Below are 12525 nucleotides of genomic sequence, written 5' to 3'. Positions count from 1 at the left end.
GGGAACAAAAGAGAGCTGACCCTTGTGAAACCACTGCCAGCCAGAGTTGTCCTGGCAATATTCCTGTCGGAACAATCCCTGGATATAAGGAAATTTGGTGGTGAAATCCGAATTCTGGCCATGTGTGCTTGGAGGAGAACAACAGTTCTTTTCCATAGGAAGGAAAGCACAGAGCACCAGTGTTTCAACAGCAGATGAGAACAGACCCTCAACATGCCAAGGTCAGCTGGACCAGTCACGGGCCCAGGAAGCCAAACTAGTCAGAGCTGTTCCACTTTTCCTGTGTTTTATGGTGCCCCATAGTGTCACAATGGTGCCTGGGTTCCATGGGACTTTGCAGTCACAATGGTCCCAACAATTCCATGAGGCCTTGCAGTGTCACAATGGTCTCTGTGGTTCCCCAGGCCCCACGATGTCACATGGTTCCTCTGTGCCATGAGCCCTGCAATGCCACAATGGACGTTTGGACCCTGGGGGTTTGCAGTGTCACAATGGTCTCCTTTAGCTCCACAGTGTCACAATGGACCACTGATGACACTAGGATCCACAATGTCACAATGGACCTTTGATTCCATAGGGTCTCCCAGTGTCACAATGGTCCCTTGGTCTCACAGGGCCCCACAGTGTCACCATGGTCCCTTGCTTCCATGGGCCCTGTGCTGCTGCATTCTCCCCTCCCCTTCTCAGGCCGCCCTGCCAGCTCAGAAATGCTCCTTGGGCCTCGGCCTTGGCCAGCAGCCCCTGGGCTCAGCTCCTCCGCAGCTCAGCACAAGCACTGTCTGCTCCAGGCACTGCTGCTGCCCAACCAGCTCCTGGTTGCTGTAGGAGCAGCCCTGGGAACTGGTTTTGTTCCCTCAGTGGCACAACATCCCTGTTCTCACAGTGCCAAAGAAAGCTGTTGATGCCAAGTGCGGCCAGGATGAACCATTGCTGTGACTGAAGCCCCTCTCTTGGGGCCCTACAAACAGCGCTGCAAAAGGAGCCCCTTGGAGCTCTCCTGGGCCAGCGACTCCCTCTGAGTGGGGCCTCTCCCAGCCGGGAACTCTCCCGTTTGCTGCACTCAGGGATCCTGGACAACGAGGGAGCCTGGGCCGATCCCCCCACTCCTCCAGGCTCAACCCTTCACCCGCTGGGGAGATGCCAAAGCATCCACAGGGAGCATTTGCTGCCCGCAGGGGAATTTCTCACAGGTGCCTTGCACTGACTCTTTGTGTCTGTGTGCACACAGGAGTGCCTGTGCTGGGGAAATGTGGCAGAAATGCTGCTCTCAGAGGGGTTGGAGTGCCTTGGATAGCTGAGTCAGTCAGGCCTGTAAGTCAGGTTAAGTCACGAGGTCTAAGCTAAGTTAAATGCTGCTAAGTGTTGTTCTTTTGCTAAGTTGCTAAGTTTAAGTTATAAGCTAAGTTAAATATTATTAAGTGTTATTCCTCTGTTAAGTTACTAAGTCATATTTAAACTAACTTATAATGACCTATAAGCCATTATAAGTTAGGTTAAATACTGTTATGTGCTGTTCTTTTGCTAAACTCTGATGTGTAAGGTATCAGTTAAGGTTAAGGTACAAGTTAAGTCCTGTTAACTTTGAGCTCTGTTCAGCTTTTAGGCTGTATTCCTTTTATCCTTGCCCTCATTGTCCTTATGTCATGCACACACACACGCGCACACACCCAGGGACTGTTCATGGTTCATTTCTGGTTTGACTGCCTGAATTTGATTTGGTTTTGTTGTTGCTTTGTTTCCTTGATGTGTCTGAAGTGTCCAGTCAGGAGCAAAGTCACTCTTTCCAAGGAACTTTGTGGTGCCATTGCTTAATATTAAATCTGGTTTTTGCTGATCCCTTGCCGAGGATTTTTTCAGCGCTCTCAAGCCCTCGTTTGTAACAGGGTGAAGGAGCCCTGGCCCAGGCTCTGGCCCTGGGGGACACAGAAACGCTGCTGGGGGATCCCTGTCCCCCTGTCCCACCCCCAGGGCCCCGGCCCCCTCTCCCCGTGTCAGGCTCTGGGGTCGATCTCGTGGAACATCCTCTGGGGGAGGCTGCGGCGCCGGGGGCAGGGGTACCCGGGGGGACAGGGGACCCCGCTGTGCACGAGCAGTGTTGGACTGCTCTGGGGGAACTGTGAGGGGGGCTGAGGCAGAGTGACCTCCCCAGTGACCTCACACAGCCCCTGTGATGACACACAGCCCCTTTGTGATGCCACAGCCCTCATTATGATGTCACAGCCCTCATTATGATGTCACAGTTAATCTTGTGATATTACACATCCTACCCTGGGATGTCACACAGCCATTCTATGATGTCACATCCCCTCTGTGATGTCACACAGATACCTTGTGATGGCAGAATCCATTCTATGATGTCCAGCCTGTGATGTCACAGAGCCTACTCTATGATGTCACAGACAACTCAGTGATGACACGTACAACTGCTCTGTGATATCACAGACTGCTCTGTGATGTCACAAAGCCCCTTATGATGTCACATGGCCAGTGCTGGGATATCACTCTGTGATACCATAAAGCTGCTCTCTCATGTCACAGAAGAGTTGGTGATGTCACAAAGTCACCCTGTGATGTCACAGTCTGTTCTGTGATGTCACCGCTGGCTCTATGATGTTACTCAGTCGCCCAGTGATGTCACAACCCACTCTCTGATGTGACACAGCCACCTTCCATGATGGCAGAGGCTACTCGATGGCCTCACACCCTACTCTATGACATTACAGACAGCTCTGTGATGTCACAACACCCTCAGTGATGGCACAAAACCCTCTCTGTGATACCATACTGCTACTCTGTAGTGTCACAGCACACACTGTGACCTTCCAGCTATGATATCCTACAGCGATGTCATGATGTCACAGCCTGCTCTGTGATGGCACAGAATCCCCTCTATGATGCTGTAGTTGCTCGATGACCTCACACAACAAACTCTGTGATGTCATAGCCCAATCTGTGACCTCACACAGCCCACTCTGTGCTGTCACACAGCCCCTTGCTATGACACAGCCACAGCGGTGCCGCTGTGACACAGCCCCCCCTGGGACATCCCCCAGCCCCTGCCAGTGCTGAGCCTCTGTCAGCTCTGGCTGTGCCCTGCTGGTGTCCCTGAGCTGCCCTGGCAGTGCCCCAGCCCTGCTGGGCTGTGCACAGGAGCTGCTCCTGGCCAGAGCTGTCTCTCTGCAGCGCTGCCCTTGCCAGGAGCTGCCTCTGGGCCAGGAGCCCGGCCCAGCTCAGCAGCACAGACACAGCACAAGGACTTTAATGACCCTCTGGGGCTTTGGTGCTCTTTGTGTCTGCCATGGCCAAAGTGCTGCCCAAGTTGGCTCTGTCAGGGCCTTGCAGCTGCTGCCCATCTTTGTGCCCTGTGCAGCCCAGGCTGTCCTACGGTGTCCCTGCCCTGCACCTCTGTCCCTGCAGGCTGTCGTCATCCCCCGGCTGCCCCACCTGGCTGGCCCCTTCCTTTGCTGGCAGCTCTGCCTCCTGCCTGCCTCTGCCTGCCCACACAAAGCCTTGGGCTGCTCCAGGCTCCTTCCGCACCACAGCCCTGCCCTGGGAGAGGAAATTCCTTTCTCTTCATGTCTGGGCCTCCCCAGCTGCCCTTGTGTTGTGTTCCACTGCAGTAAGCAGCAAAACGACTCCCCCAGACCCCAGAGTCTCAGACCTCAGGCAGACATCGATGACCAGCAGGGAAAGGAAGGCAACAGGATGGGTCTTGGTTTAGCAAAGCCCAGGATCCTTTATTGTGCCAGGTACCAAGACAAGAAATGAAGGGGGAGAGGAGGTGGTGGCTTGTCATGGGTTTTATATGACAGGGTAGGGGTGGAGTTTAGGGTCGGGGTCCAATAGCAGAAGGAGCAGGGGACTGCAAAGGAGTGGATCGGGGAGGACCACCAATGGAAAAATGTGTGGCGGGGACTTTGCAGTAGAATTTGAACCAACGAGGTTACAGAAAAGGAAAAATGTTCTGTGGCCACTCCTTATTTGACCAGATGGGGTGGAGTGTCTTTTCCTGGGCTTGCAATGGCAGACCCCACAGGGTGGAGGGGCGGAATCCTCTTTAAATCACGCCCCTTGCCCAATGGTGTCTGTCTGGGTAGAATCCCTACCTCATGGGGCAGGGGCACTCCACACCCTTGGTGCCATTATTTCTTTCTCTAGCTGCTTTTTACAAGAAAAACTCCTCTCTGAAACCACCCTTCAATCCCTCCCGGACTACTCCTGTTCTGTCCTCAGTCTCCACCCCACTGAGCCCAGAGCATGTAGCCTCCTCCCACTGGTTATGTGATGAGACCCCCAAACCCATCTGGGAGATTTTTGGGTCCTCTCCAAAGTCTGTGAAAATGGAAGAATAGTGGTCAAAGTTATTTTCTCCTAAATCTTGCAGTGACAGAAAAAGGGTCATTATGTCGAATTGAATCAGGGCAGATTTACATTTTTTTTTGCAAGAACAAAATATTTTACAATTTTGGAAGGAGAAAATGATGAGAGTGGCACAAAACTGCAACTGCTGTTTGAGAGAAGTGGATGCCCCATCACAGGAATTGTCCCTGTTCAGGAGCTTTGTGGAACCTGACATAGTGAAACCCCCTCCCAAAGCACAGAATTCCTGTTGTGTGGGTTCTCTGGTGTGCTGGGTGCCCTCACAATGCTTCTGGCCAGAATGTCTGCTGAGGGCAGCCAGGCTGCTGCAGGGGCAGTGACCTCACAGCCATCACCATGGCAGCCCTGTTCCCTGGGCCTGCCTCTCCCCTTTCCTCTGCCCCTGCCTTGTCTCTGCTGGCATGAAGAGTTTTGTCATTCATATCTTGTCCCCAAGGTGCTGGGGCCAATGGCTTCCCAGGCAGGCTCCTGGAGCAGAAGTGGCTTTTCAGAGCCCAGGCAGAAATGAGCCCTGATGCAGCAGCTCTGCAGTGCTGGCCACCAGGCCGGGCTGCCAAGGGAGGCTTCTGGCCATGCCCTGCAAGCAGCTGCTGCTGCCAAGGTGCCTTTGGTGCCTCAGGCTCTGCCTGGCACAGCTCCCAGCACGGCACTCTGCTCTTGTGCCCGAGCCCTTCCCTGTGCTGAGGCTGGCCTGGGGCTTTTCCTGCAGCGGGACCTGCCCTGCTCCTGGCACAGGAAAGGCAGTTCCTGCTGGAGCAGGAGGCTCTGCCTGCAATGGGCTCCATCAACTCCAGCCAGGCCGTTTGCAAAGCCCCCAGTGGGAAATGAAGGAGGGGGGTCATGCTGCTTTTGGGGTGAATAAAACTGAAACCAGCCCGAGTCCTCCATCCCAAAGTTCAACATCCTCAGAGGGAGCTGAAGCTGTGGCAGAGCTGGAAAAATCCCCAGAGAAAGGAACAACCAAGGGACAGCACTGAGAGCTTCTGCAGAGCTGCTGAGCTGGCCCATCCTGGGCACATCTGACTGACAGGGCAGCACTTCAGACTAGAAAAGCCCTGTCCCACATCTGACTGACAGGGCAGCACTTCAGACTAGAGAAGCCCTGTCCCAGATTTTAACAGCAGCGTCTCCTGACATTTCCCTTCTTGGGGGGTGTGGAGATTCCTCCCTGCAGTGGGGGCACCCCTCAAGGTCACTCCTCAAGGCTACACCAAAGAGATATGCCCATGATCATTGGTCTGGGGGAGAGACATCAATCTCTGTTTAATTACTGGTTTTGTTTTAATACAGTTGCTTTGAAATCACTTCCGAGTGGTCTATATAAATTAATATGTTACTCTTGTATCTTGGTGTAAAAATTTCTGATTAAGATCATTTTGTCTCATCATTACCATAGTAGATACTTATATAAATGTCTTTGGTTTGCTATCCTTAATCCTGTGGGACAAATTCTAAAAAGGCTTAATTCCACTTTGATAATTCTTTACACATGAAGGCTTGAAAAGTCTGGAGATGACATTGGAACCAGCTCCTCCAATGCTGTTCTCACAGAAAGAATTTCGAAAGCCTGGAGGTCCGTGGGGGAATTTGGGTGTGGATATGGCACTCTGGTCAGAGACGGAGAAAACAAGATAAGGTTTCCCATTAATTGGTCTGGGAACATTTAGGGAGCTGGAGAGAAAGAATTGTAAACTATCCATAGATGGTATTTGTAATAAGATTTTTTTTCCATAAAGTTGTTTAATGAAAGGTGTTGTCTTAATTAGCCAATCATGTGAAATGTGTTGATTAAATGACCAATGAGGTCCACTTGTAGCAAACCAAGGTATGAAAGAAGAGGATTGAATAAATAGGCAGCTTTTAGCCCTTAGCTTTCTGGTCTGAGTCTGTGTCATCTCTGAATCAGTGATGACATTTGGGAATCTATGAGGGCTATTGGGGATCCTCTCTGCATGTTGTGTCCTAAAAGGAACTTCTCTAATAAACTTTGCCTGAAGCTCCCACTGTGTCCATGACAGGAACCCCTGTGAGTGTCTGGGACATCCCGGCTCTTTGGCAGCCTGGGGACTCCTGGGATGTCACCATGGAGCCCCCGTGAGTGCCTGTGACAGATGGGTGCCTTTGCAGCCCAAGGTGCCCTGGGATGTCGCCATGGAATGGCTGTGACTGCCTCTGACCACAGGGCTCTTTACTATCCCCAGAAATCCCTGGGAGGTGTCCATGGAGCCCCAGTATCTGCCTGTGACCTTCCAGCTCTTGAACAGCCTGGAGACTTTTGGAAAGTCCCCATGGAACCCCTCTGAGAGCCTGTGACAAATCTGATCCTTAGCAGGCAACCATCCCCAGTCCCCTGTTGCCATGGTCAGTTTCCATGGCAACCATCACCAAGACCCTGTTACTATGGTCAGTTTCCATGGCAACCATCCCCAGCCCCCTGTTGCCATGCTCAGTCCCTTGGCAGCTCCATGCAGACCCCATGCCAGGGGTGGTTGCCATGACAACCATTGGCAGCCCCATCCCCAGGGTCATGGGATCCCATATCCACAGAATTGGCTGAGCTGGGAGGGACCCATCAGAATCCTGGAGTCCAACTGCTGGCCCTGCACAGGACACCCCAACAATGCCAGCCTGGGCCTGGCAGCGCTGTCCAAACACTGCTGGAGCTCAGAGAGCCCTGGAGCTGGGAGCCTTCCCTGGGGAGCCTGGGCAGTGCCCCAGCAGCCTCTGGGGAAAAACCTTTTCCTGAGATCCAACCTGAGCCTGCCCTGACTCAGCTGCAGCCGTTCCCTCCAGTCCTGTCCCTGGGCACCAGAGGGAAGAGGTTCCCACAGCCCCAGCCAGGGACCCGCTCCCAAGGCTGTTGCCATGGCCAGCAGGGCTGGGACCAGCTGGGATGCTCGGTTTCCAAGGGCTGGGGTTTAGGAATGAGATTCCTCAGATTCCTGCTCCGGCTAAAACAATGCTGCTGCTTGCTGCCCTTCTGCCTCCCATAGAATGCACAAAAGGAATAGATCCTGGCCTGGGATAAGAAAAATTTATTGGGAAGAGCAACGAGATAAAGAACAAACAAGAACAGAAACAATACTGCTAACAAAAGGGAAAAGAAAAACTATTTACAGGGAAAACCAAAACACAACTCACTGGGTCATCCTGGCCACATATTTCCTCCTGCCTGCAAAGGACACCCTTCTCCTCAGGGAGAGAGAAAGAGACCCTTTCCTACCCCGGCAATGACCTGAGGAGGGAGTGGATATAATGACACGGCCCTGGCCAGAATCTCATGTTCATCGATCCCCTGTCATGTCATTGGCAGGGGCAGGAGAAGGGATAGGTGTCTTCCCAGCATGGATCACAGGTCTCTTCCCAACGTGGGTCCTCCAGTGGGGTATGAAGCTGGAGCCAGGCTCGAAGATCTCCTTGCAGTTGGGGCATTTGCAGGGCTTCTCTTAACGATGCCTCCGTTGGTGTCTCGTCAAGTGCGAGCTCTGGGTGAAGCTCTTCCCACACTGGGGACACTCATAGGGCCTCTCCCCAGTGTGGATTCGCCGGTGGGTGACGAGGTTGGAGTTGCGGTTGAAGCCCTTCCCGCAGTCAGGACAGCGGAAGGGCCTCTCATCCGTGTGAATCCGCTCATGCAGGAGGAGATTGGAGCTGGTGTGAAACCTCTTCCCACAGTCAGGACACTCATAGGGCCTCTCCCCAGTGTGGATGCGTTGGTGCCTGACGAGTTCTGAGCTGTAGCTGAAGCCCTTCCCACACTCCCCACACTCGTAGGCCCATTCCCCGGTGTGGATCATCTGGTGGCGGACAAGATTGCTGCTCTGCCTGAAGCTCTTCCCACACTCCAAGCACTTGTGGGGCTTCTCCCCATCATGAAGCTGCTCATGGACCACCAGCTCTGATCCCTGGCTGAAGCTCTGTCCACCTTCCTGGCACAGGGTGGGTCTTTCCTCCTCAGAGTACCCTGGGCTGGGTTTCCAGGCCCTCATCCTGTGGGATCTCTTGGGCTTTACCTCCCTGTTCGATTCCTGTGCCATGGAGTCCTTCAAAACAGCTTCTTCCATGAGGTTCTGCCATGGAGATTCATCCTCTCTGGTCTCCGTCCTCAGCTTCTTGTCTGGGGGACAAAGGACAAGGAGTGGATGGGCTTTGCCTCCATGCCAGAGGGAAAGGGAACGAGATACCTCCAGTGCATCCGCAGCAGGATGGCCAAGGCAGAGGGGTTGTCCTGCAGCTACGGGCCATGCTGAGCTGGGAGATGGAGCAGGAGAGAGAGAGAAAGAGGCACTGACTTCCTCCTCACCTACCTGATGGTCCTGGGACATCTTCCTCTTCCTCGCAGCCTTCTTCTCCATCTGGCAGTGGTTTGGGGATGGGAAATTCTGGTTTGGGAGGAAAACAAGAGATGAGTGCATTGAGTTTTGTACAGGTTTGAGGGCAAACCAGGAGGAGAGTCTAAGCCAGAATTACAATTTAAGAAGAAAATTAAGATCAAGGCAATGATACAGAAACACTGCCTTAAACTGACAGAGTCAGGATATAACCTGCCACCCTGTTGGTCAGGGTGGTGGGAGCAGTCCCATTAAATGGTGTTTGCAGTCCTGTTGCAGTGATGATCGTGATTCTGTCAAAGCAGTGATCCTGTAGAAGGGTCTGGTCTTCCTCTGACGGTCGAGTGCTGGTGATGGAGCTCTTGTCCTCTGGGAATACAGTAGCCAAGGTGCTCCTGGTGTCACAAGTCTCAGCTTATATCCAGGTAGGAACGGTTGGCTCCTTCCCCTGGGCGGAGCATCCCACAATGGGATGATGTCATTTTACCAGTCCTGCAGGGACACTCAATGGCCCATTCACAGAAGAGAGCCCCTGGAGGGCATTATCAGGGCTGAGTCATGGAAGAGATAAAGAACACTGCCCTGTCTGTTTATAACAGTTTGTGAAGATGGTGATGGAAAACATGCATTTGGTTACATCTTGGACTGCAACCTGAAACAGTGGGGTAATCCCTGCTGGGGAGGTGAACACCACCCCCCTTACCCAAACTGGCTCAGGTGTAAAACCCCCACCCCGGGAAGGCCATGCACACAGGGGACAATGTCACGCTTGCTGCACCCCAGGGGAGGTCTCTGTCCCTGTCACTCTCTTGCCCTCCCCCATTTTTTCTCTTTTATTCCATCTCTCTCTACCTCACATTTACTGTTCAATAAAATCCACTTTGCATTTGGTCTCGTTAGCACCTTAACTGGGGCAGAAGAATCTCTAACAATTTTCTTAACCAGATTGTGTACAATATTTTGGCACAGTGAGTTCAGGCACTGTTCTCTGACCTTGACAACAGCATGGTTCCCTCCTCTGTGGGAGGAGGGCTCTTTCTTTCCAGAGGACCTCTTGGAAACTTGGATGCAAATTCCTCTGAGCGACTTGTGGGAGAACTGATGAGGAAAATGGCTGTTGTGGGTGGCCAGTGTAAAGAAAATATTTTGTTGTCTTTCCATGAAATGTTTATTAAATCACTGGAGGAAAGGGAGCAAATGTTACCATTGAGGCTGACAAGGTTCATTCAGGTTGAGGAACACAAGGCTACTAAACGTCCCAGAAGAAGCCCAGCTCAAGTAGCTAAATTCCTGAATAACTCCAGAATTCTGAGGCTTGGGGACTTTGCCAAATGTGAGAATCATTATATTCTGTGTCCCTGTCACCTTTGTCACAGCCACACAGATTTTTTCCTTCCTTTCAATAATCTCTATTTGGTCAAATTTTCACTTTTTTTTTTTAAATCAGAATCTTCCAGCAGCTGAGCTGGAGCTGTGCAGGAACCAATGAAATTTGGAATTGACACAGAATTGCTTCTGTTGTTGGTTTATTAATGTTTGGGATTTATTTGTATTTTCCTCACATGTGACTTGTGAGAAAATCAAATCTTCATCCAAGTGATTTATGCAGATTGAAGTTTGATTTCTGCCAAGTTTATTTTGTCCAGTGCTCAGGGGATGCTGGAAGGGTCTCTGTGCTTCTCACCCTGGGGGATGCTTGGGAAGGGCTTGGGGGGGGTTGTCCCTCTCACCCCAGGCCGTTCTTGAGGGGGTGTCCCTGTCCCCCAGGGGGTGTCCCTGTCCCTGTCACCCCAGGCCATTCCCCAGGGCGTCTCCATCATTCTCACCCCAGGGAATGCCTGGGGGCTCTCCGTCCCTCTCAGCCCCATGCCAATGGGGTGCTCAGGGCATTCTCTGTCCCCTCGCCTCAGGGGTCTCCATCCCGCTGGCCTCAGGGAATGCTTGTGCAGGGCTGGGGACCAGGGGCTCTGCGTCCCTCTCACCACTGAGGGTGCTCGGGGTTGGGGGGACTCTCCGACCTTCTCATCTCTGGGGAGGCCGTGGGGGTCTCTGTCCCTCTCAGCCCTGGTGTGACCCCTGGTCTTCCCTCTGGTGCCCAGGGACAGCACTGGAGGGAACGGCTGCAGCTGAGTCAGGGCAGGCTCAAGTTGGATGTCAGGAAAAGGTTTTTGCCCAGAGGCTGCTGGGGCACTGCCCAGGCTCCCCAGGGAAGGCTCCCAGCTCCAGGGCTCTCTGAGCTCCAGCAGTGTTTGGACAGCGCTGCCAGGCCCAGGCTGGCATTGTTGGGGTGTCCTGTGCAGGGCCAGCAGTTGGACTCCAGGATCCTGATGGGTCCCTCCCAGCTCAGCCAGTTCTGTGGATCTGGGATCCCATTACCCATAGCAACAGGGTCCTGGTGATGGTTGCCTGCTAAGGATCAGATTTGTCACAGGCCCTCAGAAGGGATCCATGGGGACATTCCAAGAGTCTCCAGGCTGTTCAAGAGCTGGAATGTCACAGGCAGAGACAGGGGCTCTATGGACACCTCCCAGGGGTTTCTGGGGTTGGTAAAGAGCCCTGTGGTCAGAGGCAGTCACAGCCATTCCATGGTGAAATCCCAGGAGTCCCCAGGCTGCCAAAGAGCTGGGATGTCCCATTCACAGAGGTTCCTGGCAGAGTGGGAGCTGCAGGCAAAGTTTATTACAGAGGCTCCTGTTGGGTCTCGAGGTGCAGAAAGGAGCCCCAATAGGCCCCACAGTTTCCCAAATACCCTCAAGGACCTCCAGGATTTGTAAATCCCTGGTGTGAGAGGAGCCTTAGAACAGCTGGTTCCAACCCCAGCCCTAGACTTTTCAAGAATTTTTATGTAAAGAATTATAAAGGTGGAATTAGACCTTTATAGAATTTGTCACACAGAATTAAGGCTGGCAAGCTGGAGGTATTTATATATATATTCTATAATGGTAATGATTAGAAACAATTATCTTCAAAATAATCAGAAATATTTATTCTAAGGTATAAGAGCTGTAACATATTATATTGTATAGAGCACTAGGCAGTGATTTCAAAGCAATTTTATTAAAGCAAAACTAGTAATTAAGCAGAACAAGGATGGTGGGACTGAGTCCTTTGGCTCAGCCTGGAGCTGTGACCTTGAGCAGTGTCCCCACTGCAGGGAGGAATCTCCACACTCTGCAAGAAGGGAAATGTCAGGAGATGCTGCTGTTAAAATTTGGGACGGGGCTTTTCTAGTCTGAAGTGCTGCCCTGTCAGTCAGATGTGCCCAGGATGGGCCAGCTCAGCAGCTCTGCAGAAGCTCTCAGTGCTGTCCCTTGGTTGTTCCTTTCTCTGGGGATTTTTCCAGCTCTGCCACAGCTCCAGCTCCCTCTGAGAATGTGTAACTTTGAGATGGAGGAGTCAGGCTGGTTTCAGTTTTATTCACCCCAAAAGCAGCATGACCCCCGTCCTTCATTTCCCACTGGGGGCTTTGCAAACAGGGCCTGGCTGGAGCTGTTGGAGCCCATTGCAGGCAGAGCCTCCTGCTCCAGCAGGAACTGCCTTTCCTGTGCCAGGAGCAGGGCAGGTCCCGCTGCAGGAAAAGCCCCAGGCCAGCCTCAGCACAGGGAAGGGCTCGGGCACAAGGGCAGAGTGCCATGCTGGGAGCTGTGCCAGGCAGAGCCTGAGGCACCAAAGGCACCTTGGCAGCAGCACCTGCTTGCAGGGCATGGCCAGAAGCCTCCCTTGGCAGCCCGGCCTGGTGGCCAGCACTGCAGAGCTGCTGCATCAGGGCTCATTTCTGCCTGGGCTCTGAAAAGCCACTTCTGCTCCAGGAGCC

At 52.8% G+C, this 12525-nt stretch overlaps 1 protein-coding gene and 1 pseudogene across 1 annotated transcript in view; one reads left to right on the top strand and one right to left on the bottom strand.

Moving 5' to 3' along the window:
* Positions 1 to 8735, bottom strand: part of LOC135305954 (zinc finger protein 239-like) — a 29078-nt gene extending 20343 nt beyond the window's left edge. The window contains exons 1-3 of the mRNA XM_064429531.1: positions 8684 to 8735; positions 8394 to 8497; positions 7840 to 8258 (exon numbers count right to left, since the gene is read on the bottom strand). Coding sequence (XP_064285601.1) covers positions 7840 to 8258; positions 8394 to 8497; positions 8684 to 8735 — 575 coding nt within the window. The remainder of the gene's footprint in view (positions 1 to 7839; positions 8259 to 8393; positions 8498 to 8683) is intronic.
* The window catches only part of LOC135306131 (zinc finger protein 208-like), a 378562-nt pseudogene that overhangs the window by 328297 nt on the left and 37740 nt on the right, over positions 1 to 12525 (top strand).

Source organism: Passer domesticus, chromosome 8 (genome assembly GCF_036417665.1).
Source record: "Passer domesticus isolate bPasDom1 chromosome 8, bPasDom1.hap1, whole genome shotgun sequence".
NCBI classification, from domain to species: domain Eukaryota; kingdom Metazoa; phylum Chordata; class Aves; order Passeriformes; family Passeridae; genus Passer; species Passer domesticus.
This window is presented reverse-complemented; position numbering and strand designations above follow the sequence as displayed.